The sequence below is a fragment of the Lichenostomus cassidix genome, chromosome 7, assembly GCF_008360975.1.
Source record: "Lichenostomus cassidix isolate B80296 chromosome 7, HeHo_3.0, whole genome shotgun sequence".
NCBI classification, from domain to species: Eukaryota; Metazoa; Chordata; class Aves; order Passeriformes; family Meliphagidae; genus Lichenostomus; species Lichenostomus cassidix.
Window position 1 is genome coordinate 36307842 of NC_139488.1, and position 26856 is coordinate 36334697.

The 26856-nt window shown below is 44.1% G+C and overlaps 1 protein-coding gene and 1 long non-coding RNA gene across 2 annotated transcripts; both read left to right on the plus strand.

Moving 5' to 3' along the window:
- The first annotated feature begins 542 nt into the window (after window positions 1-542).
- On the plus strand, window positions 543-8026 carry LOC146434961 (uncharacterized). Its single transcript, XR_014853319.1, has 2 exons — window positions 543-3537; window positions 7778-8026. It is a non-coding gene; the product is annotated as an uncharacterized LOC146434961 (long non-coding RNA).
- Window positions 8027-14779: 6753 nt separating this feature from the next.
- On the plus strand, window positions 14780-26664 carry TNFAIP6 (TNF alpha induced protein 6). The gene is made up of 6 exons (XM_085067182.1): window positions 14780-15333; window positions 20355-20492; window positions 21850-22011; window positions 23957-24185; window positions 24992-25032; window positions 25510-26664. The coding sequence occupies exons 1-6, from the start codon at window positions 15240-15242 to the stop codon at window positions 25671-25673; spliced, it is 828 nt and encodes a 275-aa protein (XP_084923308.1). The 5' UTR covers window positions 14780-15239; the 3' UTR covers window positions 25674-26664.
- The last annotated feature ends 192 nt before the right edge of the window (window positions 26665-26856 follow it).

Here is a 26856-nt window from a genome sequence, read left to right on the forward strand (position 1 = left end):
TGGGAAAGGCGCTGGAGCGGCGCCCTCAGGGCGGGCTGAGGGCAGCCGTGCATCGCCTCACGGCGGAGCCGCTGCTCGCCCGGCCCGGCCGCGCTCGGGTGTAAAATCAAGTGACACAAACCTGGCGTCCTCTAGCGGAATCTGCTGAGTTTGTTTGTGTATTTATTTATTTATTTGTTTATTACCCTCTGGAATTCGGTGCTTGTAATAAAAGTAACGCGGTTTTCTTCTGTGGCAAAAAGCGTCCCGTGACAGAAGGAGCCCTTGCGGGTGGAGGTTCCGCATTCCCAGAAATTAATGTATAGAGGAATTCTGGAGAACCAAGCGTCAGGTTGCCACCGAAATGTGACCTCTAAAGAAGTTTCTGGGAGAAATAAACTGACTTTGATTTCAGCGGTGATCACTGTGAGGAGGAGAAAGCGCTGGGTTCTCGTTCAGGGAGGGTAAAAGGCTGGAAAGGAGCTTTGGACAAGGGCTGGAGGGACAGGACGCAGGGAATGGCTTCCCACTGCCAGAGGGCAGGGATGGATGGGAGATTGGGAATTAGGAATTCCTGGCTGGGCTGGAATTCCCAGAGAAGCTGTGGCTGCCCCTGGATCCCTGGCAGTGTCCAAGGCCAGGTTGGAGCAGCCTGGGACAGTGTAAGGTGTCCCTGCCATGGCAGAAATGGAATGGGATGGGATTTAAGGTCCCTTCCAACCCAAACCACTCCATGTTTTTATGTAAATAACTAAAGGAAGGAGTCTATATCCTGGAGCAAGGAAAAAAAGGAGTGTATTACTTTCACATTTCCTTTCAAACGAAGCTGACTGATCGTTTAAGTGTTACCCTCAAAATTGCAAACAGACTTGTACGCGTTGGCCAAAGGATTTTGTATGGGTTGCAGTCGAACAGCGCTGACTGTTCAAGAAATTAATCCTCAAAAATTCAAAATATGCCAGATAGTTGGGGAAAGAGTAAACGCTGACTTTGTCACTTCGCAGATGTGGACTCTGCTTTCGCAGGAAGAGCGGATGGAGCTGGATAAGAACGAAATGCTGCGGTGGAATTGCTTGGTCTCTGTGCACACTTGAGGAGGTCTGTGCAGGAGCAGCCAGTTCTAGGCTTTCAGAATTTTTGTTTTCACTGGCGCCACAAAAGGAATCTTGGGTTGCCCCCTGCTTGGATAGAAATCACCTCATGCCACTGCATTCACTAGGAGTTTTACCCACCCCGTGATTGCTATGGCAGCTTCAAAAGTCCTCATGTGGTTTTTTTTCTGAAACCCTGACCTTGTGTTTGAGGGTTTCTTGTTATTATTTTTATTATTGTTTTCTGCCTTGACAATGGCTAACAATGTTTACTACTGCTTTATAAACACAAAGCTGGTTACTAATGAGTAAAAGGGAGAGGTTTGCTGGAGTAGCCAGGGAGGAGGAGGTGGTTCTGCTATGACCTAAGTCCAGCAGATTTTCAGATTCAAATGTCAGAGTGGTGGGCTGCTCTCCAGTGACCGTGGTCATGTTGGGATCTGAAGGAGCTTTATTTCCCTGAACTCCAGGGAACGAGCAACGTCAGTCTGGTTACATGGCCTGCTTTGGGATTTGAGCTGAACAATGTGTTTGTGCTTGTTTGGTAAAGGAAATTTATTGGAGATGCTGAATGGGCCAAGTTCCTTTACTGAAATGGGGTTGACTTGGAGTTGATGTCTTAATGGACTTCTGGGTGTTGTGGATTTATGGTGTTAACCACATGTGAAGCAGAGTAGAGGGAAAAGTGTGGATTTTATAACTGAGGAGTTCAGCTAAAGGGGAAAATCGAGGAATGAAATACAGCATGGAATACAAGAAGCTTTAAAACTTTCTGAGCCACCTGCATTGATTCCAAATTTGCTTTTCAAGAGCCTGAAAATTTCTGGACAAACCCAGGAAGCTGGAAAATAACCAGTAAGTTGAAAAGAAAGTGATGATTAGGACTCATCCACAGCAAGAAATATTCTGATTAAAGAGGAAGTTTTACAGGCATAAGGTGCCCTTTGCTGGCACCAAAGCTGTTTGAGCATAGCTCAGTTTCTGGACAGTAACTGTAAAAAATCTCATGGCATTACATTCAGTGGGAGAAAATTTGAGTTATTTTAAAGTTACAGGTTTTAAATCTGCAACTTTAAAGTTCTACATTTTAAATTGCAGATTTTAATCTTTAAACAGATTCAAAGAGGAGAGTGAATGGAAATTAGGTGCCTGGGAATTAGTAGTGTCTTCCCTGCTCCTCTCCAGGATTTCCAGAGTCTGGAAAATGCTCCATGCTTTTGTAGTTTATCAGTGCCTGGGAAAAAAGGAAATAATTTTCCAGTTTTTTCTTTAAGGACCTGCATGTTATCACACAAGCAGCATACAATCACAATTCCTGTCTATCAGTGCTTTTTCTCCTGTGCTCTTTAATTTTTCACACATTCTGAGTGAGAGCACAGAGATCTCCTGTGCCAGAACAATCAGCTCAGAGCACTGTTCCAGCAACTGGGAGAAATGGGTTTGACCTCCCCACCCAGGAGTCCCAATCCTTTGCATTTTCTCCAGGAATTACCCCAAAGGGAATGATGGCTGCTGGACCACATATCATCCTCAGTGATTCCTAAGTTACTGGGAAAAAAACAAATACAAACCTCAGGCAAAGAAATCTTTCTGTCCGTGGTGCAATGCCAGTGGAGGAGATTGGGATCTTACAATTCTTGTGTTCTCAGGATCTGTAGGTGATAACTTCTGCTTCAAAAAGAATAATTAATCAGGTGAGAGCTCTGCATCTCACCGCTGAGATCCCAAAATCTGGAGTTACCAGACCCTGATGCCAACGAGACACCAAGAACACGTGGATCCCTCAAGTTGTCCTTTCCTTCAATTCCCTGTTTCTCCTGCCTCCTGAGTGTTCATGGAGCCACCTGCCAGTCCAGACTGGGATATGAACCAGCTTCAAAATGAACCCTGAATAAAGGTGGGTTTAGCTGGCTCATTTCTCCTGTGCCATCCCAGGGGGCTGATATGCAGCAGGGTCAGCTCAGTGGGGCTGAAGAATAATTTATTTTGGGATGACAGGGCTTCAGTCTCCTCTGATGTGAGATAGGGGACCCCAGCACAAGTTCCAGATGGTGTTTCAAGGGGCCAGCAGAGTAGGCAGCACAAACCAGTCCTTTTTCCAGCCCTTTTTTCTAGGAAGGAAAAAGAGAAAAACAGACCTGACGTGAGACATGCAGCACCTTGAGTTTAGCTGTCAAATAGCTGCCTGACATAAATGCGCAATTCCCTTTCCAACACAAGCAGAAGGATGAAATGAATGCTCTCTGCCAATCCACAGGAAGGATTCTGAAACGTGTCCAGCAGGAGTTGGGGATGTTCCAGCTTCCCTGGGCTGTGTGTCCCAAGAGGCAGTGCTATGAGGCAATGCCCTGCGCCACGAATCACTCCCAGCACGGCTGCTTGAAGGCAAACAATGCACAAGGAATCGTCTGAGATGCACATTGTCAGGCCTGAATGCCATTCCTGCTCTTTGGAAAATCACTGCATGGTAATGAAATGCTTGTTTCAGGTAGCAGGGAGGGTTACTGGTTTATTGAGGGAGAATAAATTGCAAGTGCAGAACATTTTGTGCTGAGATGTCAGTGAGAAAGGAAAGCAGGAGAGCAGGTGTGGAGATGTGCCTGACAAAAGTATTATTCTGTGGGACACAGGGAATGGCTTCCAACTGCCACAGGGCAGGGATGGATGGGATTTTGGGAAGGAATTCCTGGCTGGGAGAGTGGGGAGGGACTGGGATGGAATTCCCAGAGAAGCTGTGGCTGCCCCTGGATCCCTGGTAGTGTCCAAGGCCAGGTTGGACAAGGCTTGGAGCAGCCTGGGACAGTGGAATTGTCCCTGCTCATGGCACTGGATGAGCTTTAAGGTCCTTTTTAACCCAAACCAGTCTGGAATTCCATGGTTCTGTTAAAAAAAAAGTCTTCTCTGTTTCTTGCCAAACTTTATAGTCAATAGGATTTCTGAAGGAATATAATTCTGAATGAAGAATACCAAGATAATATTTTTCTGCCTTAGTCTCTAGAAATGGTTTTTGGAAAGCAATTGTAGTATTTCCCCCATTTTTTAATTTCCAAAAATTATCTTACACAATCCATTCTTCCTGAAAGAAACACTTACTGAGTGTCAAGCAAAGAGAAAGTCTCAAGTAGAAAGCCATGGTGCAGCTGAGATAAATTAAAAAGTGAATATGTGCAAGTTAAAACATGGGAATTGCTCATGTAGATACTTCTAGGAAGGAGAGTAATCCCAGTATTATGGAGCTTTGGCTTTGACACATTCCTGGAAAAACTCCTGAGTGGTGACAGAGGTCATTTCTGAGAAGCTGCTAATGAGAACTGAATGTCTTGGTGTTGGTTCATTAACACCACTGCTTTAATTCACCCCATTCCCAGATCCCAACAAACCCTGGGATTTCCTGCCCTATAGACTGACATTCCCAACCTTATCTCCCACAAGAGCTGATGGAAAGCTCCTGTGGTTAGGGAATGCAGAACCTCCCTCCAGCCCCAGTCTGAAGGCTTTGGCAGAGCAGGAGCTGGGAATGGCCAGCGCTGCCCGGGAGATTCCACATCCTCCCTCTGCCCTGGGCTGTGCTGGGAGGCTCCGTGGAAGCCAAGGACTGATGGATGGCAATTCCTTCCTGCTGGGCGAATCCCACTGCCTTCTCCGCGGAGACACCTCTGCAGACAGGGGAAATAGAGGAGATTGCAGGGGTTCTTTTCTTCCTTTTCCTTTTCCCTTTCACTTTCCCCTTTCCCTTTCCCTTTTTTCCTTTTTCCCTTTCCCTTTTTTTAACCTTCCTTTTCCTTTTTCCTTTACCTTTCCCTTTACCCCCTTCTGTCTTCCTTTCCCTTTCCCTTTTCCCCCTTAACCCATCCTTCCCTTTTTCCCTTTTCCTTCTCCTTTCCCTTTTTCCCTTTTCCTTCCCCTTTCCATTTCCCTTTTTTCCTTTCCCCCCTTCTTTCCTTTCCCTTTTTTCCCAACTTCCCTTTCCCTTCTCTCCTTTTCCCCTTTCCCTTTCCCTTTCCCTTCCCTCCTTTTCCTCTTTTCCTTTCCCTTTTAATTTTCTCCATTTTCCCCCCAAATAACCCAGGTTTTAATTGTTTTGAATGCACTCTCATTTCAATTTCTCCCTTTCCTCTTGCACATAAAGCACTTTTTGGGGATAAAGACACAACTCTCAGCTCAGCTCATTTTCAAGTGTTACCAACTCCTAAAAGCTGTTTCGTTTTTACAGGATTTTTTAAACTGTTTTTTATGGCTTTGATTCTGGCTGGAGTTCCTTTGCTGTGTCCAAATCTAAAAATGTGACTCCTAATCCTTGCTACTCCGGTTTAGATCTGGCAGGTTTCATGTTAATTCAACATTAAATATCTTCTGTGATGCTGTTATCCACAGCCTTAAAATCCAGTGAATGAATTTGTGTTTTTACTATTTCACCACACAAAAACCAAGTAAGTTTTAGGGAGGAGAAAACTTTAAAATACTTGGATAAAAAGCAGTTACGGAAAGAAAGAATGTTGAAATATATAGAATTCCTCAGGAATTACCTTTCCCGGGATGAGTGTCATGGCAGCAACAGTTGCATCAAAGCTTAGGATATTCCACAGACAGTAAATTTTGGTAAATCTGTATCACCAGCTTTTGGGAAAGATGATTCATTCAGCTTTCCAGCTTCATCATCCAGCTCTAAATTTGGGATATTGATTTATTTAATGGGATGCAGCTGTTACTATTGAGGGACGAGACAGAACAGAGTTTCTGGAATGACACTGCCAGCTTGAGAGCTTTGAAAATCTGCTCAGGGGTTCCTGGAAGAGACCTGGATCTGCTTTTTAAACAACTGGATATCAAACCCCACACATATCCCACCAGGATGGGAGCATGGACATGGAAAAAATAGGAAAACTGGAATAAACCAGAAGGAAACAAAGTTAATCTAATTTTCATTAGGGTAATCCATTATGGCAATGCTATCAAGGAAAGCCTTTGATTATCAATTTTTTGGGAGGCTGATTTGGCTATTTAAAGGTCACACTAAGGCCCATTTGGGTTGGAAGGGACTTAAAATTATTTTCTCGTTCCAAAATACTAAATTCAGGCTGAAGTTCCATCCTGCTTTTGGCCTGGATGCAAATCCCACTTTTGTCACTTGAATCAACACACTGGATTTGGGATAGTGCAAAGGTTGCCTAAAATTGTAAACTCACTGATATGCATCTTTAATTTATACCAATTCATATCCCACTAAGGCACTTTAGTGCTATTTAGAAATTCCTCACACTGAGAGAGGGAATCTTTTTTATTTATTTTGTGAGATCTGCAAGAGTTCTTCTTTTACCTTTTCATCTTCAAGTGGCAAGAAATATCATTTTCCATTTATTATCCTACTGATATTTTTTCCACAGTGCCTGGAGTGGTAAATTAAGTATTTAATAATATTTACCGTCCGGCAAGATAAATATCAGAGGAATATTAATCAATTCTTTTGTAAATAACAGGGAATTTGCATTTTACATTCACACACCGCTGAAGCCTGGGAATGACTGGGAATGTTTAAGAGCAATTAGCTGGGTTATTTTGATCCATTTTTGACACATTGTGTATGATGTTGATTTAAAGTTCATGGATGTATTTGTACAATTCAATTAATCTCACTGAGAGGGAGTTGTTATTTAGGAGTGAAGTGTTCTAATGGCTCTCAAGCTGGCAGATTAGGAGAAGCACAGGCAGAGCATGAAAAATAAAGACAAATTAATACTGGAAAAATGAAATGTGATCAGTCACAAACTGCCAAGTGTGTGGACAAAGCAAAGGGGAATTTTAATAAATGTGTAAAGGACAGGTTTAGACCACAGTCGTGTAAAAACTGCTTTAATGGAGAGATGTTAGTGTGGGATAGGATATCCCATTTTTTTTCATATTGAGAAAGATTAGAGCAAAAAGACTTTAAAAAGCAAGTTTTAAAAAACAGACTTTAAAAACCCCAACTCCATGAAAACCCATGGATAATCCTGGAAGGAGACAGTGGCTCACAGGCACAGGAAATAAAGAAATATCTAAACCACAGGATGATTAGAAGAGGAAAGTGTGAGTTACTCACAGCAAGTAATGAGTAACTTACTCCTTGCTCTTTCCACCAGGCTGAAAAGCTGGATTTGCCTCTGTTGGAAGCCCAAACCTCCAGCAGGTCATTCCTTAGCAGAGATACCAATTGTGACCACCTAGAGGAGAAATCCCAAACATCATTTCAGGACAAGAGGGAATAATCCATACCTTTATAATCCATACCTTTGTAATCCATACCTTTATAAATCCACACCTTTATAAACCCAAATATTTATAATCCATACCTTTATAAATCCATACCTTTATAATCCATATCTTTATAAATCCATACCTTTATAATCCATACCTTTATAATCCATACCTTTATAAACCCATGCCTTTATAAATCAGACCTTTATAAACCCATACTTTTATAAATCCATACCTTTATAATCCATGCCTTTATAAATCATACCTTTATAAATCCATACCTTTATAATCACTATATTTATAAATCCACACCTTTATGAATCCATACCTTTATAAATCCATACCTTTATAATCACTATATTTATAAATCCACACCTTTATGAATCCATACCTTTATAAATCCACACCTTTATAATCCATACCTTTATAATCCATACCTTTATAAACCCATACCTTTCCAAACCCATTTCCAGGCAAGCTGTGCAAGCAGGAATTTCCAGGATTGGGAGGCAATGCCAAGAACATGAGTCGGCACCACGCTGGATGCTGCAATCGTGGAATTGCATTTCTAAAGCCATGACAGAGACACCAGCTGGCTTCTCCTGATCCCACAGGATGGGAATTATAGGGAAATCCACAGCCTAACCCTTCACAGAAGTTAGGAAATGGGTGACAGAGATATCTCACGTCATGCAAAAATAAATAAAATAAAATTTTAAAAATGCTGGTTAAATCTTGAGTCATCAGGAGAAGACAGCAAGTTGATTTCCTCAGCAGCTGGAGCAGACAGCAGGAGGGAGGAGAGAAAATCCATGGGCAGGGGGTAGGAAATGAGTGTTGCAGACATAAAGGAACATTTTGGGCAATGAGCTGAGATAATCTGGGTGTTTCATCACCAAATCCATCTCGCTGGGATTCAGGAGGAAGGTCTCTTGAGGGTCTCTTGATTTGAAGGTCTCTTGATCTTGAAGGTCTCTTGATCTTGAAGGTCTCTTGATTTGAAGGTCTCTCGATTTGAAGGTCTCTTGATCCTGAAGGTCTCTCCCAGCCATGGTGCTTCTGGATTGCTGTGGATAAAACACCTGAGGAGTTCAGTGCCCTCCAGCTTTTCCAAAATGCAGAGTTTAGGGAGGAATGATGGAATGCTGGGCTGTCCAGCTCCATCCTGGGGCTAATAAATTCCTATTTTCATCTCTCTACCAGGAATATTGATCAGGAAGAGCAGGAGACACTTCGATGATGGCTAAAAATTCCAATTTTTCCCAAAGTATTTGTGAAAATTTTCTGTCCAAATTTTCTCAATTATTTGTGCACAAACTCATGGGGATATTTTGCTTCTGAAAACTCACTACCTGCCTGTGCACAGCTTTGGGGGTGAAAGGAATTATTATTCCTTTCTCAGAAGTAATTATTCCTTGCAGTTATTAACTGGCCTTTGTGGGCATGAATAATTATCTCTACTATTTCACACGTGGGAGGGTTTCTTAGAATTCCCCATTTTTAAAGCATGGGAGATTACAGGAATATTTATTCCCCCAAACTGCTTGAACAGAGAGTCTTTTTCCCAAAATTTGTCCCCACCAGCTTGAATGGTCACCAGTGATTCGACTCCAGTCTTCCTTTCACCACTGTGAAAATAATTAATATAAAATGCTTTCAAAATTCCTGCCATGTAAATACCAGATGTTTCATATCCATCTGCCAGGTAGTAATATTTATATTTATATATATATATAAAACCATAATATATGTTGTATAAACATATATTATATTAGGGCTGCCAAATCCCATTGGATGCTTTCATTCTGGATGCATTTTCCTGCTTAAGGCATCTTCTTGTCAAAGTCATTTTAAGTGAAAGAGGTGTTTTTAAAACCTGACTTACTGCTAAAGGAAATTTCACCAGCAGCAAATGTCAAATATTTACCATATTGTATTTGTTTGGAAATATAATATATATAGAAAGAAATAATATATATTATGAAAGGAGGTGATTTTTAAATCTCTGATTTTTGCTGTCTATTTAATACCCAAGGAACAAATCTCACACCTCCTGTGCTCCTAAAGGCCGAAATTCTGTACATCTGACTCTTTCCATACATTAATTCTGCATTTGAATATTAATATTTTCATAACCACCCCCCCAAAAAAACAAAAAATTTGTTGCAGTTGGCTTTGCCCTGCCTGGAGCTGCAAGTTGTTTTTAATTTCAGGAGTTTCTTGGCAATCCTTGGAGTCTGTTTGTCTTGGCATCCCCCAACCCCATTACCTATTCCTCAGTATCTCAGGCTAAACACTCTGTTTACAACATTTGGTGCTTTTTGGATGCATTTCTGTAATTGTTCATGTAATCACAGAGGGACAGCCACGAGACATTTGTAATTTTATATCTATTCAATATATATAAATAGATATATTTTTTTATTGAGAGCAACTCTCACTATAGGATTTCAAATATTTGCGCTTGGCAAACGTTCAGGTTTTTTATGAGTGAATCCATTCTCCTCTGCTCACATCTGCTCCTAATAATCCCAAATGTTTGGGGTTTGTTCTGCTTTCACATGAAGGTTTTGGTTTGCTGTTCTTAAACCAAAGCACTGCTGCACACAGTGGTTGATTTTCATCTCTCATTGATGTCGCTGATAAAAATGGGAATTGGTTTCAAGGAGAATTGGACTACAAGGCAAAGGAGAGAAGGTTTAAATATATTTAGTTCTGGGAGAAAATCCTCTCTGAAAGATTAGCTTAACCCTGGGACAATAAATAGTAACATCATTGGCCAAGAAGTTCTCACGTTATCGAATTCTTCTCAAATTGCATCATCCAAAGCCCATAAGGGACAGAAAAAGTTGGGGAAATTCATTAGAAATTCCTCCTGTCTTTCCTCAAGTGCAACAAATGTGTGAAAAACTTAGAAATCCCACTGTGTAAATTTATAAATAGTGACTTTCTCGCCAGTCCAAACCATAAATGTAAGAATTTCATCAATTCTTTCCCCCAAAACCACCATTTCTGCATCACTTTTGGCTTTCGCTGAAGCACAAGGAATCCAAAAGCTTGGAAAAGCAGGTTGATAAATCCAGGTGGGATTTTTTCCAGATGGTGCCAAATCCCATGGGATTTTTTCCCTCCAAATCCATTTTCCTACTCGGAGCATTTCCTTATCCAAGTAACTCCAAGTGGAAAAGATGTTTTTAAAACCCAATTCATTGTTTTTAACAGGAATTTCAGCAGCTAAAAACGTCAAAACATCGTCTGGAGCAGACATGACTCAGCCCTGCCCTGCCAGGCTGAGTATTTTGTTGGATTTCCGTGTTCAGCTCTTGGCATGGCCTTTCCAGAGGGATGCAGGACACCTGGGAATGGAGCAGGGAGAGGAGCAGCAATGATCCCAGAGCCCGGAAAATATGAGCTGCAGGAAAGATGAAAAGTGCAGCCTGGTTGTTTTTAAGGAGACATAAAGCAAGAGACAATAGGAGTTGCAACATAATTTTCCTGCTATGAAGAGGCATTAAAAAATGTGTTATTTTGCTGAAGAAAAAAAGAAGAAATAAGTTAAAGCTGCAGCAGGACAGGTTGAGTTAATACAAGATGTATTGAGGAAGGAAGGTTTGATTTTCCATCAGGAGTAATTCAGGTACTGATGATTATTTCTGCCATGTGGCATTTGGTTGGGATTTGAGGGTTCTTAGTTCTCCATGGAGGTCCTGGAGTGTGGGGCAACCCTTCAACTTGGACCTTGTACCTCAGTTTATGAAAAAAAGTTTGAAATAAGATCCAATTAGTTTAAGTTGGGATAAAGATCAGAGAGGTGGAAATGGTCTTTGAAAGAACAGCAAGTCCAAGTTCCTCCTCAAATATCCAGAATAATCTGGTGTTCTTCTTGTTTGGCTGTTCAAAAGTTTATCTCGACTTATTGAAATTTTCTTTGGCTTTTCAGCTTAAATTTAACTCTTTGGGATGGGATGGGATGGGATAATGGGATGGGATGGGATAATTTTGTTGTTGGACTTTTCCTCTCTTTAGGTTCAACAGCTCTTCCTCCATTCCCAGCTTTCCCCCTGTGTAAATTCCATCAGTAAATTAAATTCACAGCAGTTATTTTTAGTTTTTTCTCATAAGAAAAACTTAACCTTCATTCTCCCTCTTTCCCTGCACTCCTTTTCCTACACTTCCCTCCAAGTAATTTTTTTCTGAATGAGATTGCAGTTTCTTGCAAAAAAACCTCCCAGTGAAAGGCTTTTCACTGCATTTTTTCCATTTAAATCAATCATTTTTGGGATTGCTCTCGGGATCATTCTCAAAGCCATAAATGATATAATTGTAATATATTCTATACCACCAATAATAAGACAGGAAAACAAAATATAAAAGCTGTAAATCAGCTATAAATATTTTCCCTGTGTGTATAAATGGAAGAATAAAGAAAAGTTTAGGTGCTTAGCATTTAAATTAATGCAAAGAGATTCATGACCCACATACACACATTTTTTTAAAAATTCCTTCATCCTCAGTGGTTCATTCATTAAGCCCCTGCGGGGTTTTTTCCTCTCTTTTATCACTGTGGGTCTCACACCAGTTTGGGAACCTCCAACTTCAGGGTTTATTTTGAGTGCTGCTGAAACCCAGAGAAAAACTTTCCAACTATTTCTGAATGTGCAAAGAGCTAAGAAAGAGTTAACAAAGTCCCCTCTCCCCCTCCAATTCATATAAGATTTGTCTGGGATATATTTAAATGTGGGAAACTTGGAAGAGAGCTGAAGAATGTCAGCTGGATGCCTCTGTCCAGCTGTGGAATGTCTTCCTGGTGGTGAGAGGTTCTGCTGGGATTTGCAGGTGGGAACTTTCCTTTCCAGCTCCCTGGGGAGTGCAGACCTGGAGGTGAGACTTTATTGTCGCTACAAAATATTCATTGTACACCATAAAACATGTGCTGAACCTGCAGGGCTTTTGATGGAGTCCCAGGATTGCTGAGGATGGAAAATCCCTCTGGGATCATCCAAGCTGTGCCCAATGCCCACCTTGTCCCCAGCCCAGAGCACTGAGTGTCACAGCCTTGGACACCTGCAGGGATGGGGAATCCAAACCTCCCTGGGCAATTCCAATCCCTGACCATCCTTTCCATGGGGAAATTCCTGCTGATGTCCAACCTGCCCCTCCCCTGGCCCAGCCTGAGGCTGTTCCCTCTCCTCCTGTCCCTGTTCCCTGGGAGAAGAGGTCACCTCTCGTCAGGGAGCTGCTGAGGTTTGTTACAGCCTGGCAGAGGTGAAGTTTATTCCCTTGCTGGATTCTTCAGAGGAGATGATAATAGACATCTGAGTCCTGACTCCAGGACTGGGTGACCTTTCCTGCTGCCCCACAGCCTCAGTAATTCCCTGATTCTCTGATCCATGAGCCACTGCATTTCTTGGACTTTTGAAGAGACAGTCTTGTTCTTCCAAAGAGCTACAAGGTGACAGGATGAGTGGAAATGGCCTCAAGTTGCACCAAGGGAGGTTTAATTTGAATATTAGGGAAAATTTCTCCACAGAATGGGTTGGCAGGCACTGGAATGGGCTGCCCAGGAAGTGGTGGAGTCCCCATCCCTGGAAGTGTTCAAAAAAGTGTGCATGTGGCACTTGAGGACATTGGTTGATGGTGACCGTGGTGGTGCTGGTTGAGGGTTGGGCTTGGTGCCCTTGGAGGTCTTTGCCAACCTTAACAATTCCATGAGTCTCTATTCATTCAAACATCAAACCATGCACAAATCAAGGGAAACTGTCAAACAGTGTCACTATTTTCTATTTTATGTCCTTTTTCTATTAAGTTGCTTTTTCCAACTGAGGCCTTTCACCATTAGCAGTTAACTTCAGTAATGAATCTTTTTTTATCCATGATTGCCAGAGTGTCTTTCTCAACAATTTCAGTGTGTCAGTGTGTGACAAATCATCTCCCAGCTGCTTTGCACTCCCTGCTCTTCTGACTAAGTCACTATTCTCACATTTTCGGGATTTTGTGGGACTGGCAGCCACCTACCCCGGGCCAGAAAATCCCCTGTGGTGCAGACGTCTGGCTCTGCTTGGGATCATTAAACTCTCAGTTCACATTGCAGTATCAACATGGAATGGCAGAAAGAAAAGGCGTCCTGTGCAGGGAAAGACATCCATAGCCACATCATGCTTCTTTCTCTTCATCTGAATCAAGAATTTCTCTCTTTAGATTACCAGTGAATTACATTGCTGTTGAATTTTCACTTTCCCTTGGTTTCCACTCCTTCCCTGATTCCTCTTTATCATTTGTAGGTTCCTAAAAAATTCCAGATGTGACAGCTCCCAACCAGCAAAGGCTGTGTGCCATTCAGCTGATGAGAAATGAATGTTCCAGGCCAAACACCCCAAAGGTTTATGCTGCCACCTTCCCAATTCACATCCCAGGTAACCTCAGTATTAATGTCTTGGGGATTAATGTTCAGAATGCAATAGAATTCTACCACAGTAGAAATCTGTTCCTTTCATAGCAGTCTTTATTCCATTCACAGAATAAAGTTTAATCAGGTGTCATTCAAAACAAAAAATTGATTTATATCTATTGGGCAATAATTCAGGAAGAATTTTTTGTTGGAAAGGCATTGGAAGGAGCTGCCCAGGCAGGTTTGGAGTGCTTATCCCTGGAGGTGTCCAAGGAATTCCTGGCTGTGGCACTCAGTGCTCTGGGCTGGGGACAAGGTGGGCATTGGGCACAGCTTGGATTCCGTGGGCTGGGAGGGCTTTTCCTTCCTTAATAATCCTGGGATTCTGTAGGGCAGAAAACGAGTGCAGCCAGGCATTCATCACTCAGCGCTGGGGTGATGAAGAGCCTTCCTTCCTTCCTCAGTGGTACAAACCATCTGCGTTCAAGTATCTGTGAGTGGCACAGACACCTCCACCCTTCTCTTGTCTTTGAGCTCATTCATTCAATCGTTTGCATGCATGAGCACATCTCTGTCTGGAGCTCCTGACTCACAGATTAACCACTCTTATCAGAGCTGGAGGGCACGGTTTGCCGAGGGCTGCTCGGGAGTGTGGAGCACCAGACCATGTTTCCATCCTCTCATCTTCCCCCCTTTCTCCTCTCCCACTCACCCGCGAGGAGCAGCTGCAGGATTCACTTGCAGCCAGAAGGGAAGGCAGGCAGACAGCTGTCACGCCGTGAATCAGATTTTCAACTGTGGTTTGGAGGGGAAGTTTCGAGCTTGATTTCCCACTTGCAGAACAAAGAGCAGCTGCTTTTGACACTTGCAGTTTTGTGCTGATCCGCGAGTTTGATTTGCAATTACAGATCCCTCGCAGGGAAACGGAATTCAAATAATCACTGCAAAATATTCTCCCGACTCCTTTTCATTGATTGGGTCGCTGCGAAAACAAACCCTTTGTGACAATAAATCTAGTGTGAAAATAACCCAAATTCTGTATAAAGGGAGAGAACGTTTAAATGAGAATGAGAGGGAGTGTGTGGGATCTCTTGGATCCCATAAATGGTGTGACTGGAAACACTCTCAGCAGATAGTCTGGCTCCTGGTTTTATTGCACGGAATTTGAGCGCCTTTGGCCGGGGAAGTGCCCGTGTGTGCCGCAGCAGTGAGGATGGAAGGGATTCTTGGCCAGGCTGGGAAGGAGGGGAGCCAGCAGGGAGTCACATGGGCCACTGCAGGCAGCGCAGGGGATGAATTGTGTAAGAGCCGCAGCAGCACAATTGGAGCAGCCGCGCTGACCTCACAGCCCAGCTCGCTATTTAAGATCTGCCTCCCAGATGTTGCAGCAGCATCGAGCCAGCTGCAGAGCCAGGAGGGTGCGAGCTGGGAATATCCACAGCCCGGGAATAGCCACAGCCCGGGAATAGCCACAGCCCCGGGATATCCACAGCCCGGGAATATCCACAGCCCCTCACTGCCTGCCTGCCTGCCTGCCTTCCCAGGAGATGATTGCACTGCTTTTCTTCTCTGCCCTGCTGTGGGACGAGGCCAGGCCGTGGGGCTTCAAGGATGGAGTGCTGCACAACTCCATTTGGTTAGGTAAGGAATAACTTGACGGTCGCAAATGTGCTGCTGCTGCTGCAGGGTCAGAGAGTTTGTCCAGCAGGGGAAGGATGAGCATCCAGCAGCACAGAACTGAGCTGGGTGTCGATAGCAGCCAAATCCTGCACTGAAATTGATTGAAATCACTTTACCTGTCACTTTTTACAAGCTCACAATTTTTACAGCTTCGCTGAACTGCAGGAAAAGGCAATTACAGAACATTTCATCTGAATGTATTTTCCTGCAGCGGGAGGTAAAGTGAAAACTGCATTCATTAAATAACAGTTGCTTTGTTTTGAAGGAAAACGAGCCTGAAAAGAAACATTTGCCAAGGGAATGAATTACTTTCTGCATGAACATACTTGCCATGCCTGGGGTCCTGCATATGAAACTAAATGGTGTGGAAATAATGGTGATAATATGTCCTGGGTTTCTGGGAAAGTGCAGAAATGGCTGTGTTTGGGCCATTGGTTTGCTCACATCATTTAGCAGTGCAGAGATTTCAGAAGGGCAAGACAAGAATGCTGTGGGAATCATTTCTTGTACCTCAAGTGGGTTTCAAGAGCTCTGAGGGCTCTTTTATAGCTCTTTATAATTATCCAATTCAACAGAGAACTTCTTCAGGGTAGAGTCTCACAAAAGATGCCAAAATCAAGGCATGCACCGGGTGCTCTGTTTTCCAGATAAATGCTTACAAATCCTTGATCCCCCATAGAAAGTTGTGCATTTCCCTAAGGATTTTCAGGAATCCCTGGAGCTGGCTGTGCTCAGGTGGCTCAGGAGGGGCTGGAGTCACACTCTGCCAGCTGCTGCAGCCTCCACGTGGCTCCAGCCCCTCTCAGAGGACCCTGCAAGCCACCGGGAGCACAAATGAGGCACAGAAGTGGTCTGGGGTGTTTTCCATTCGGCTGCACATTTTTAATGACTTCTCCTTGCCCCTCAACCTTGGGACATCCCACAGTTCCTGAGGGTGTTCCTGAGGGTGGGGAGAATTCCAAGGAAGAGCAGCTTGGCAGCTCCAGGCTCCACCTCGAGCGGCTGCTCTTCAAAAATTTGGGGTAGCAGTGATCATTTGGGCAGTTGCATGAATTGAAGAAAAATATTTTGAATTCTTTAAAATGGAGCAACTGCGGGCTAATTGGAATGCATAATCAAATCCTGTTTGGCTACACCTCTGAGCATTTACCATGAGAGTAAATAAAAATAAACCAGGGGGTAGAAAACTGATGGCTTTCTCTAAATAAACAAACCGAAATAGAAATGAACCATCTTGTGTAAGCACAGCAATAACATTATTGAAATGAACCTCGAAGTGCAGTTAATTGAATTCCCGATGGAATTTAGTGGCACCTTAGATAAATGAAGATAAAACTGGCAAATTCACAGACGTCTGGTTCATTCTTTGTATTTAAAATAAAAGAGTTACTTGAATAGTAAAAGAAGTCACCCCAATCTCAGCCTCACTGTGCTTGAGCATCAAAAGCAGGATCCCTCCCTGGAATAAAACCTGGGGCTGAACAGTGACATCTGAGCTTTGCTTATCTCCTCTGATAAAGCACCAAATTTAAAAAACATAGGAAAATTCCCATTTTACCTTCTCCCTTCACAAACCTTTAGCATGTATATCTATAAAATCCTGAATTACTGTCACTCTGCAAACACTCCTGGCTTTTACCTTTTTGCTTGTCACAAAACCTCTCTTGTTCCTCAGCCAGTGCTGCTGCAGCTGGCTCCATCACCTCCCTGGGAATGTATTCCTGGGGCGAGTGGAATTTTCATGTTGCTCATTTTTGACACCAGCACGATATGACCGAAGGTTTATTGTCAGCTGAGGAGAGGCTTGGCCCAGTCTTGCCCGGATTTGCTCACAGGATTATTCCAGTGCCAGTTCTTAGTGCCACAGGTGGAGGTTTTCCAGGTTTTCTGTGCAGAATTCCATTGCCATTCCCACCCCGTGTGTCAGGGGGGTTTAGGAGCTGCACCAACCCCATTTGGTGTTGTTTTCTGAGTGGCAGAACCCATGCCAGCAGCTCTGCGTGGCCACCCTGTGCTTCAAAGTGAAATATGCCTCTCTATTTAGCATTTAGCATTTGCTCCCTGCAGATTGCAGGTACTTTATCAGGCCAAATGTCTTGCAGCCTGTGTGCAGAAGAGCTTGGCTTCATCTCAGCACCTCCTGCTGCTGGGGCTGAGCTGAGGGTCACTGTCCTTGCACATCCTGCTGCCTCTGGGCTCCGAGGAGGCATTTTAGGAAGTGTGAGTTGGGAGAAACAGGTCCTGTCAGCCATGTGGCTCTCTGGCATGTGCTTGTGCTTGCCAGAAAAACCAACATTTCCTGCAGGTTTGCCCACCCGGCCATGAGCTCACCTCCAGAACTAGCAATCCATGGGCATTTTCCTTGGAATATATGTATGGAAGTGTATCCAGGGACTTAAATATGGAAATGAAGAGCTAAGGAGTGCAATGCTCTGACCCAGGCCTGTGTTTGATGATGGAGTTTATCTGCCTGCACAGCACCACATGGAATTCAGAGGGAGGGGGGGAAAAATTGCCAAAAATTGCCAATGCAAGATCCCATCAGGTAATTAGGATATTCTGTTAGGGAATGCTGTGTCCTTTAACTGAGGCACAGGGAGGCAGCACAGCAGCAAATCTCTGAGCTGGGGAGAGTAGATGTGTGTGGTCTGTTTGTCCAAAGGCTACTTTTGTTATGTTGCAGAGGAATAAAAGAGAGGAAGGCTGGGTGCTCCTTGCAGGGTGCTGCTGTTGGTTTCAGCCCTTCAGACACCAGGAAGGGCTGATCTTTCCAGCAATATCCTGGGAAATGTGGTGCCTGTCCATAGTGACATTTCAGCAGCAAGTGGATCTAGGATAAAGGATAATACCTTTAGAGGGGTAAGATTCGAAAATTATATTGCCAGGTGAAAAAAATAACAAAAACCAGTGAGGTTTTAGTGACAGCTCTGACAGCTCAAGGAATACAATCAGCATTTCCCAATCACCTTCCATTCCCTTCCCTGTGCCCTGCAGGGATCAATAATGTGGATTCCAGGCTGTCCCTGGAGGGTGCAGCCATGCCCAGCACTGTGCTGCTCACTGAGGGACTCAGCTTTACAGTCCAGCATTCCCAATCCAACAAAGCACTGAATTATTGATTCAATCAATAATTGTGATTGAAAATCCTGAAATGTGGATTCCAGGCTGTCCCTGGAGGGTGCAGCCATGCCCAGCACTGTGCTGCTCACTGAGGGACTCAGCTTTACAGTCCAGCATTCCCAATCCAACAGAGCATCCCCAACTCTGCACACACTGGAAGCTGACTTAGCTTGATTTCTCATGAGTTTTGACATGACAGACTATCGAGTGACTGAAAAGTAATACTTCCTGTGAATAAATCCTTAATTAAAATAGAGGCTTGGTAATAGAATGTGCCATTATCCCCCAGCTGAGGGTTGCTGTGGCTCATGGAACTTCTTCAGGAAGATTTTTCTGTGGAGTATTTCTTATCTCGTGCCCATGCCAGTGACATTCCCAGCGATGCTGCAGAGAGAGGCTCTCCCTCTCCTGAGACTGCTGTCAGCAACATAATTTATTTCTCTGGGCACAAGGCCAGTGACTGCAGGTCCAAAAACCACCCTGGCAAACGTCATCCTGTGTCTATTTAAGGGCTCTCACCATTCCTAACCACAGCTCAGTGCTGACCGTGGCTTTTTTTAAAAACTACCCTAACCCAGCCAAAAAGCACTGACTCCAAGCATGTCCCTAGAAAATACATTCTTTATTTTTCTGCTACAAACAACTACTGTAGAAATGCTCCCTGCTTTCCATCTCTTCTCAGTCACGTCGGCTGGGGAGAGCTGCAAACAGCCATTCCTCTCAGATTATGCTAAATATAAGTGAGACCTAAACAAAAAGCCCGTTCAGATTAGATATGCAGATTGCCTCTGAGACAGATTTCCATACATATGGCACCAGACAAGTGCAACATGCAAAGATTAGAAAACTTGTAGCAGCACTGGCAGTTTCTAGGTTTCCTTGGAAAGCTGCTTTATGCTGAAAAAGATGTAAAGAAAAAAAATAATGAAGAAAGTGTTTTAATTTTCTGTGCAGCAGAAATGTCAGCCAGCAATTGTTCTGGTCCTGCCCTTTGTGACACACGCTCAGATATTTTTATATCACATTTTTCTCCCCTTTCATTTCTGCCTCTCCTCTATCCAAGTAGCTGTGATTTCACTTCTCTGGAGATTCAAAACAAAGCTCTGATTCATCTTACAAGGGCTCTTGGAGTTGGAGCCAGCAGGATGCTGCTATAGGGATCCAGAAGGAGCTTCCCCCGAGTCAGACAGGATACACAGAGCTCGGGATGCTGACTCCAGACCGTTCCCATAACGACTGCCTTCGGAGTCATCCCGGGGGAGACCTTCCCAGCATTTGTTGATTTTCTGTTGTTCACAAACTCTCCAAGCACTGACTCGCTCTGTTCTAAACTGCTCCCAAACCAAATCCTACAATTGGGTTGCAAGCATATCCCTTGGGATAGAGAGGGCTGAGTTTTCCTGATGCTTCCCACGAGGCTCAGCTGAACTTTCCCTCTCCACGTGGAAGAGGAGCAGCCCGAGGTGCAGGGCTGGTGCTGTTTTGAGACAGGAACGACACACAAAGACACAACTCCAGGCCAAGTAGAAAGGGAGGCATAACCATTGTTTATTACTACAAAGTCTCTTTTATACTATTTTCTAACATTTGTGCCATGAAGCTATTGTACAGCATCATGGATGGGCTATTCCTAGCACACATACTCTGTGAACAACAGACTCCTTTTCGCAGGTGTCACATCCCAAGCTGTTTCCCTGGTCTCCTTTTGCTTTCTCACTTCTGTTCCTCACGACTACGAAGCTGCTTGCACCATGGCAATGTCAGTGAGCACAGGCAGGCTAGCTGTGAGTCCCACACAGGGCTGGGGGAATGCTGGAGCTGGTGAGAGCAGAGCCCTGACGCTGTCCCGCTGTGTCCCGCAGAGCGAGCGGCCGGCGTGTATCACCGCGAGTCGCGCTCCGGCAAGTACCGCCTCACCTACGCCGAGGCCAAGGCCGTGTGTGAGTACGAGGGAGGACACCTGGCCACCTACCAGCAGCTGGAGGCAGCGAGGAAAATAGGTGTGGAAAAGGGCAGGGGACTCTGCTGGGGCTCCTTCACGGGGTGGGCAGTGGGGTGTTGGTGTCTGTTGTGAGCTCTGGGGCTGGGAGAGGTGAGAATTCCGTGGGTTTTTGTCTAAGCTGCTGATGGTTTGCCCCGTTGGTAAGTGAGAGTGAGGAGTAGCAGGTCCTCACCACCCTCATGGCCAAAAATTCCCAATTCCCAATCTCCCATCCATCCCTGCCCTCTGGCAGTGGGAAGCCATTCCCTGTGTCCTGTCCCTCCAGCCCTTGTCCCCAGTCCCTCTGCAGCTCTCCTGGAGCCTCTTTAGGCCCTGCCAGGGGCTCTGAGCTCTCCCTGGATCCTTCCCTTCTCCTGGTGAATATTGCCAGCTCTCCCAGCCTGGCTCCAGAGGGGCTCCAGCCCATGGATCAGCTCCATGTCCTCCTCTGGACTCATTCCAACACCTTTTGTTTCCATCACAATATTTTCACTGCAAGGGAATGAGTTCTGTGCTTGGAGTGAAAGTGCAGCTGAGTGAGGGGTCCACTGTATTTCCAGTTGGTTCCTAATAAGTTATTTATTCATTCATTCATTCAGAGCGCTGGGAAAACAATGGAAAATATCCTTCACTCGAGACATTTTTTTCCCTCTGCTGTTGAGTCAGAAGCTGGCTCCCAGCAGCAGCACACATGTCAAAAGGGCACTTTTGTTTCTTCTGAGGAGCTCAGAGCCCTAAGATGCCACAAATTTGTTCCAGTTCCTCTCCATGAAAACACTGGATGGGTCTCCACCAGAGGGTGAACAGCATTGCATTCTTTGGCTGTTGGGGTTGAGTTCTCAGCCACAAAGTGCATTAATGGGATCATTTTGTTTGGCATGAAATACTTGAGGCATTTCAGGTATTTAAATTTAAATCAAAAATGTTTTAAGCAAATACTTGGGGATTTTAGCTGTCTGTAGTATTTGTCCGTAGTATTTTATGTATTTTTAGAACTTCATGCTGAGAACTCTTGAGATGTGATTGAGGAAATTTGTGTGACTTCAAAAGGGAAACAAAGAACACCCTTGGAAAACTCATCCACTGGATAATTTGATTACAAGTGCTGGTAGAGCACTTAAAACTGACTGTGCAGTCCATCTGCATTTGATTTTGGGCTTCAGATGAAGAACCAGTAATCACATTGTGGAGAACACAATTCAATTTTATCCTCACTATTTAAAATTATCCTCTCAAAGTCCCATTCTTCCGTGTAGCTCAATTTCTATCAGGCCAATTACACCCAGCTCGTTGAGCCATCAGACTTTGCTGAATAAAAAGCAGCATTTCTTGCCTGGGATTGATCCCATCCACGTCTGGTTTGCCCTCTGTCACAGGTTTCCACGTGTGTGCTGCTGGCTGGATGGCCAAGGGCAGAGTTGGTTATCCCATAGTCAAAGCTGGAGCCAACTGTGGCTTTGGCAGGACTGGGATTGTTGACTATGGGATTCGCCTCAACAGGAGCGAGAGGTGGGATGCCTACTGCTACAACCCCAACGGTGAGTGCCAACAGCTGCTGGGGGTGTCCTCTTTGGGGTGAGGCTTTGCATTTAGCCCAAATTGCATCTGAATAATCTGAGGGGTTTCACATGGGAACCATTGTCCAGGTATCCAGCAAAATTTAGTGTTAACCCTTATTCTTTCCTTTTTGTGGCTAAGATAGAAGATGAAAAGGAGTGGCATGTCTGGGACTGGCATTCTTAGGAGCATCTCCTAGGGAGAAATTCGTGGCTCTGAGGGTGGGGATGCCCTGGCACAGGGTGTCCAGAGAAGCTGTGGCTGCCCCTGGATCCCTGGAAGTGTCCAAGGCTGGGCTGGACAGGGCTTGGAGCAGCCTGAGGTAGTGGAAAGTGTACCTGCCATGGCAGGAATGGGATGGGATGGGCTTCAAGGTCCTTTCCAACCAAACCAGTGTGGGATTCTGTAATTCTATGACTGAAACTCCCACCAGATGCAGCTCCCAGCAGTGCCTTGTGTGTAACTAGATGGGGAAAAGTGGATAAAGTGTATCTCCAGAGCAGACCACAGCTCAAACATGACTGACAAGAACCTCAGCAGAGCCATGTCTCCATTCCCTCCAGCCTGCCCTGCAGGTGACTGCAATATTCCCGTGGCCACTGGCCCAGCTGAGCTCGGTGTCACTTCATTTAGCAGGGCAGATGGAAAAAGCAGCCACCAAGGAGGCACCGAGGAGGGAAGCAAAGCTGACCTTGGCTCTGCTGCTGCTCTGCCCTAGCTGGCAGAGGCAGAGTCAGCCTTGTCCATGACGTCTGCACAGCTGTGCTCATTCTGTTTGTGCTCCCAGGGCTGGAGCTTGTTTGTGTTCATCAAATAGCTCGGTGGGGTGGGGGCCATTCCCAGATGTTCCTCACACAGAGAGAGCTGCGAGAGAATCACTGCTGCCCTCAGAATCTCTGCATGTGACTTTCTCCTCCATCAGCCCTCTCCTCTGAGCCTGAGGGAGCTGCTGGCCAAACACTGCTTGCTCAGAGCACAAAAGGAAAGCAGAGCAGCCAGAACTGCACAGACAGGAGTCTCCAGCTCTGAAAGGATTTGTGGTCACGGTCTGGGGAGCTGGCAGGGCTGTTTGCAGGTGGGACATGAGCAGAGACAAAGCTCTGACTGAACTGAGCCTGTGCTCTGCTCCAGGAGGCCACAGGTGGAACTTGTGGATCTGTTTGGGTGTTTGAAGTGTTCATCCCACCTGGCAGTGGTCACAGAACGATGGAATCGTGGAATGGTTTGGGTTGGAAGGACCTTAAATCCCACCCAGTGTCACCCCTGCCATGGCAGGGACACCTCCCACTACCCCAGGCTGCTCCAGGGCTGTGCCCTGAATGCCTTTACACAGCACCTCCCTCTCCCCAGCTCTGAACTGGGACAAACCCCAAATTCAGGCAGGATGAGGTCCCCAGCTTGGTCAGCACCACTGTCAGGCAAAGTCCACAGAGCCACTGAATCAAACCTGAAGTGTTTTTTATCCCGAAGGGAGCAAAGAGCTGCAGGAACAACAGGAGTACAACACTGTGTCTGTGATCACAAGCCTTTTTTTGTAGAAGACACACTTCCAAGAGGTTTTTGAAGAAGAAAGGATGAACCTGAGTGTCAGTGTGACTTGCAAGTACAGCTGTAAAGCTTGACAGAGCCAGAAATCCCAAATGCCTTTTACACAAAACACACAGCTCTGGCCCCAAATCCACTGAAATCAATGAAAGCTTTTCCTCTGAATTCAGTGAGTTTTGGATCACACCTCTTGCTTCCAAAATATCCTCTTCCAAAAGCTAGGAATGGCTGCATTCACCAAGTGCCTGAATACATGAGAAGCTTTATCCCTCTGCATGTTCCTGTGTGATTTCCCACAGATCCCCTGGGTCAAAGTGCCTGAAGACTCAAACCACAGCCAGAATTAATTCTTAAACCCTTCTGGTTTTATTTCTCTCCTAGGAAAGGAGTGTGGTGGTGTCTTCACAGATTCCAAGCATGTTTTTAAGTCACCAGGCTACCCAAACGAGTATGAAAACGATCAGATTTGCTATTGGCACATCAGAGTCAAGTATGGCCAGAGGATCCACCTGCAGTTCCTGGAGTTTGATGTGGAGGATGACACTGCTTGCATGGCTGATTTCTTGGAAATTTATGACAGCTACGATGACATCAATGGCTTTGTGGGCAGGTAAAGCACAGCCAGCTTTAATATGCAGATTAATGTTTAATTTGTCCCTCCTTCAGAAGAACACTATCACCTTATCCCATTAGCACCACTGAGATGCCCCCAGTTGCTGTAGCAATATTCCCTGATTTATCTTTCCTGGTAATTTACTTCAATGTCATTAACACTGACCTGCTAGGAGTGTCAGGAAATTGAGCTTTGCCTTTTTCTGCTTTGTTAAATTAGATGAAAGACAGCTGCAAGACTTTTTAGTTCTCTGCTTATCCTAATTCTCTAGGAAGGACCCCTAATTCTCTAGGCAACCTCAAACAGCATTTGGTGTTTGCTTTAATTAAAAGGAGAAAGATGTTAAACTGTCAACAAAAATATATTTAAGTGACTGTCTGCTACAGAGTCATTTTCTAACAATATCACAACAAGAGTTATATTTCACCTCACTCATTAGATTGTTTTTTCTTTGCTTAATTTTCACTTTCTTTTCTTCAGTGTTACAGTTTTCCTTACTCTTTATCAGTCATATTTTGGTATGAAGTACCTTAATTTTCCGGGACAAAAAATAAAGCAGAAAAAGTGATAGAAACCATTTCCTAATTCCTGCCACTTTTCACACCCTCTCTGCAAATCATGGACAGCAAAGCAAGGATAAAGCCCTTCTGGTTTGCCTTTACAGATAATTTTAAATGTTTGAGGGGGTTTTTTGCAATGTTTTTCATTTTTTAGCCTTGGGCCATGCTCCCTTAACCCCTTGTTAAATTGCTTTTTTTCTTGTTTTGCATAATTTAATCCTCACCTTTTCCATGTTTTTCCAGGTTTTGTGGAGATGAGTTGCCAGATGACATCATTAGCACAGGTAATGTATTTGCACTCCTTATAGCAAATCAAAAAGGCAATTAAGTGCTTTTAAATAAATGTAAATCAGCCTAATTAGAGGGTACTGTCCCCTGGGATTGGATTCTGTTCCTCGGGACAGTCTAGGGATATTCTGTGTGGAAACTCATCAGAAAGAGAATAGAAAAATTGAATTCCTGGAGTCACAGAAAAATGGAAGGGGTTGGGTTGAAGAGGACATTAAAGCAAAATTTCCTCAACCTCTGGGCTCTGCAGACTGAGATGAACATCTGCCTGGTTTTCCAGGATCTGTAATCCTCCCACCTTGGAATCAGAGACACCCAGTGGATTGCTGGAAAGATCTCAGAAACTCAGCAAGAAAGAGCTAAAAAATATATCTGAAAAAAAAAAAAACTTAAAACCAAAAAAATCCATCTGAACCATCCCATTTTGATGCCACCCAAACCCATAACCTTCATTTCTGTTTTCCTTGTGGCAGGCAATGTCATGACCCTGAAGTTCCTGACGGATGCCTCAGTGACTGCTGGGGGTTTTCAGCTCAGATACACCACCATGGACTCTCCTTCCAGGGCAGGGGATGGCAGGAATGCAACAGCCCAAGGGAAAACTAACTTCCTAGCTGGAAAATTTGGTATTATGTGAGCCCAGTAGCCAAATACAGAAATGTCTTGGAGTGGACTCAATTCAGATATTTGTGCCTTCGGATAAGACATTTTTTTCATCTCTTTCTGAATTTTTCTCTTCGGCTTTTCTATGTTTTGTTAATAAACTACACTAGGAAATAAATTATAAAATATACTTACATGAATAATAGAAAACTATTTTTAGAATACAAGTACTGTAAAAATCTGAAGAATTCATTGCTACCAAAGACTTAAAAGAATTATTTTTCTATATAAATTGCTCCTTCTCCTCATTTCATGCACCATATGAATGAACTTTTTTGTGCAACTGTTCCAATTATTCTTAAATTTAACAGGCTCTTCTCTCCTTATTTTCCTTGATTTCCACATATTTATTTTTTAGACTGTGGCTTTGCTTTTTCCTCTTCTCTGCACATTATTTCTTTTTTAAATTAACTGATTTTCTTGAACTCTAAGGGCCTTTAGAGTAAGCTTATTTTTTTAAGACACATAAACTCATCTCGTGGATGGCCTGGCAGCCACCCATGTGAAGATTGGGAAGCAGCATGAAGAGCACAGAATCAATCGAATCAACACTTTAATTTTATTGTCTGATCATCAGAAACTGCTGGATGGATTTTGCCAGGGTTTCCTCATCCAGAGAAAAGTTCCTGAAGTCCTTTCACTTCTCTGATTCCACAAATTAAATGAATGACTTCGTCATGAGAACAAAACTGGTGAGATGAAGCACCAGGAGAAACTTCTCCCCGAGCACCAGCATGGTCAGAAGACACTGCTGAGGTGTTGTTCATTGTTTACACAGATTTCAGACTGTTCTAGTTTAAATTGAGGAACTGAAATCCTTCTCCACGTGTTTTTAACTGAAGCAGCATTAAAGCTACCTCTGTTTTAACCACACCAGGTCTGCAATGAATTGTTTTTGTTTCCTGTGAGCGTTCCAGACTTTGATGCCTTTTCTTTATTTAAAGCAGTAAATAAGTTTTAAGTTGGTTGCTGAGTGTTTTCTTGACTCCAGATCTGCTGAACTTTAATGCCTACTGAGAATTATCCTGTGAATTACATTTCATTAGGAGCAGTTGTATTCCTCAGCATCTGAATTCCTCAGGAATGGTTTTGCACAAGATCTTAAGCTAATCAGCCCCATCTTTGCTTTATCGTTTCTAATTCTCAGTTCTTTAAAT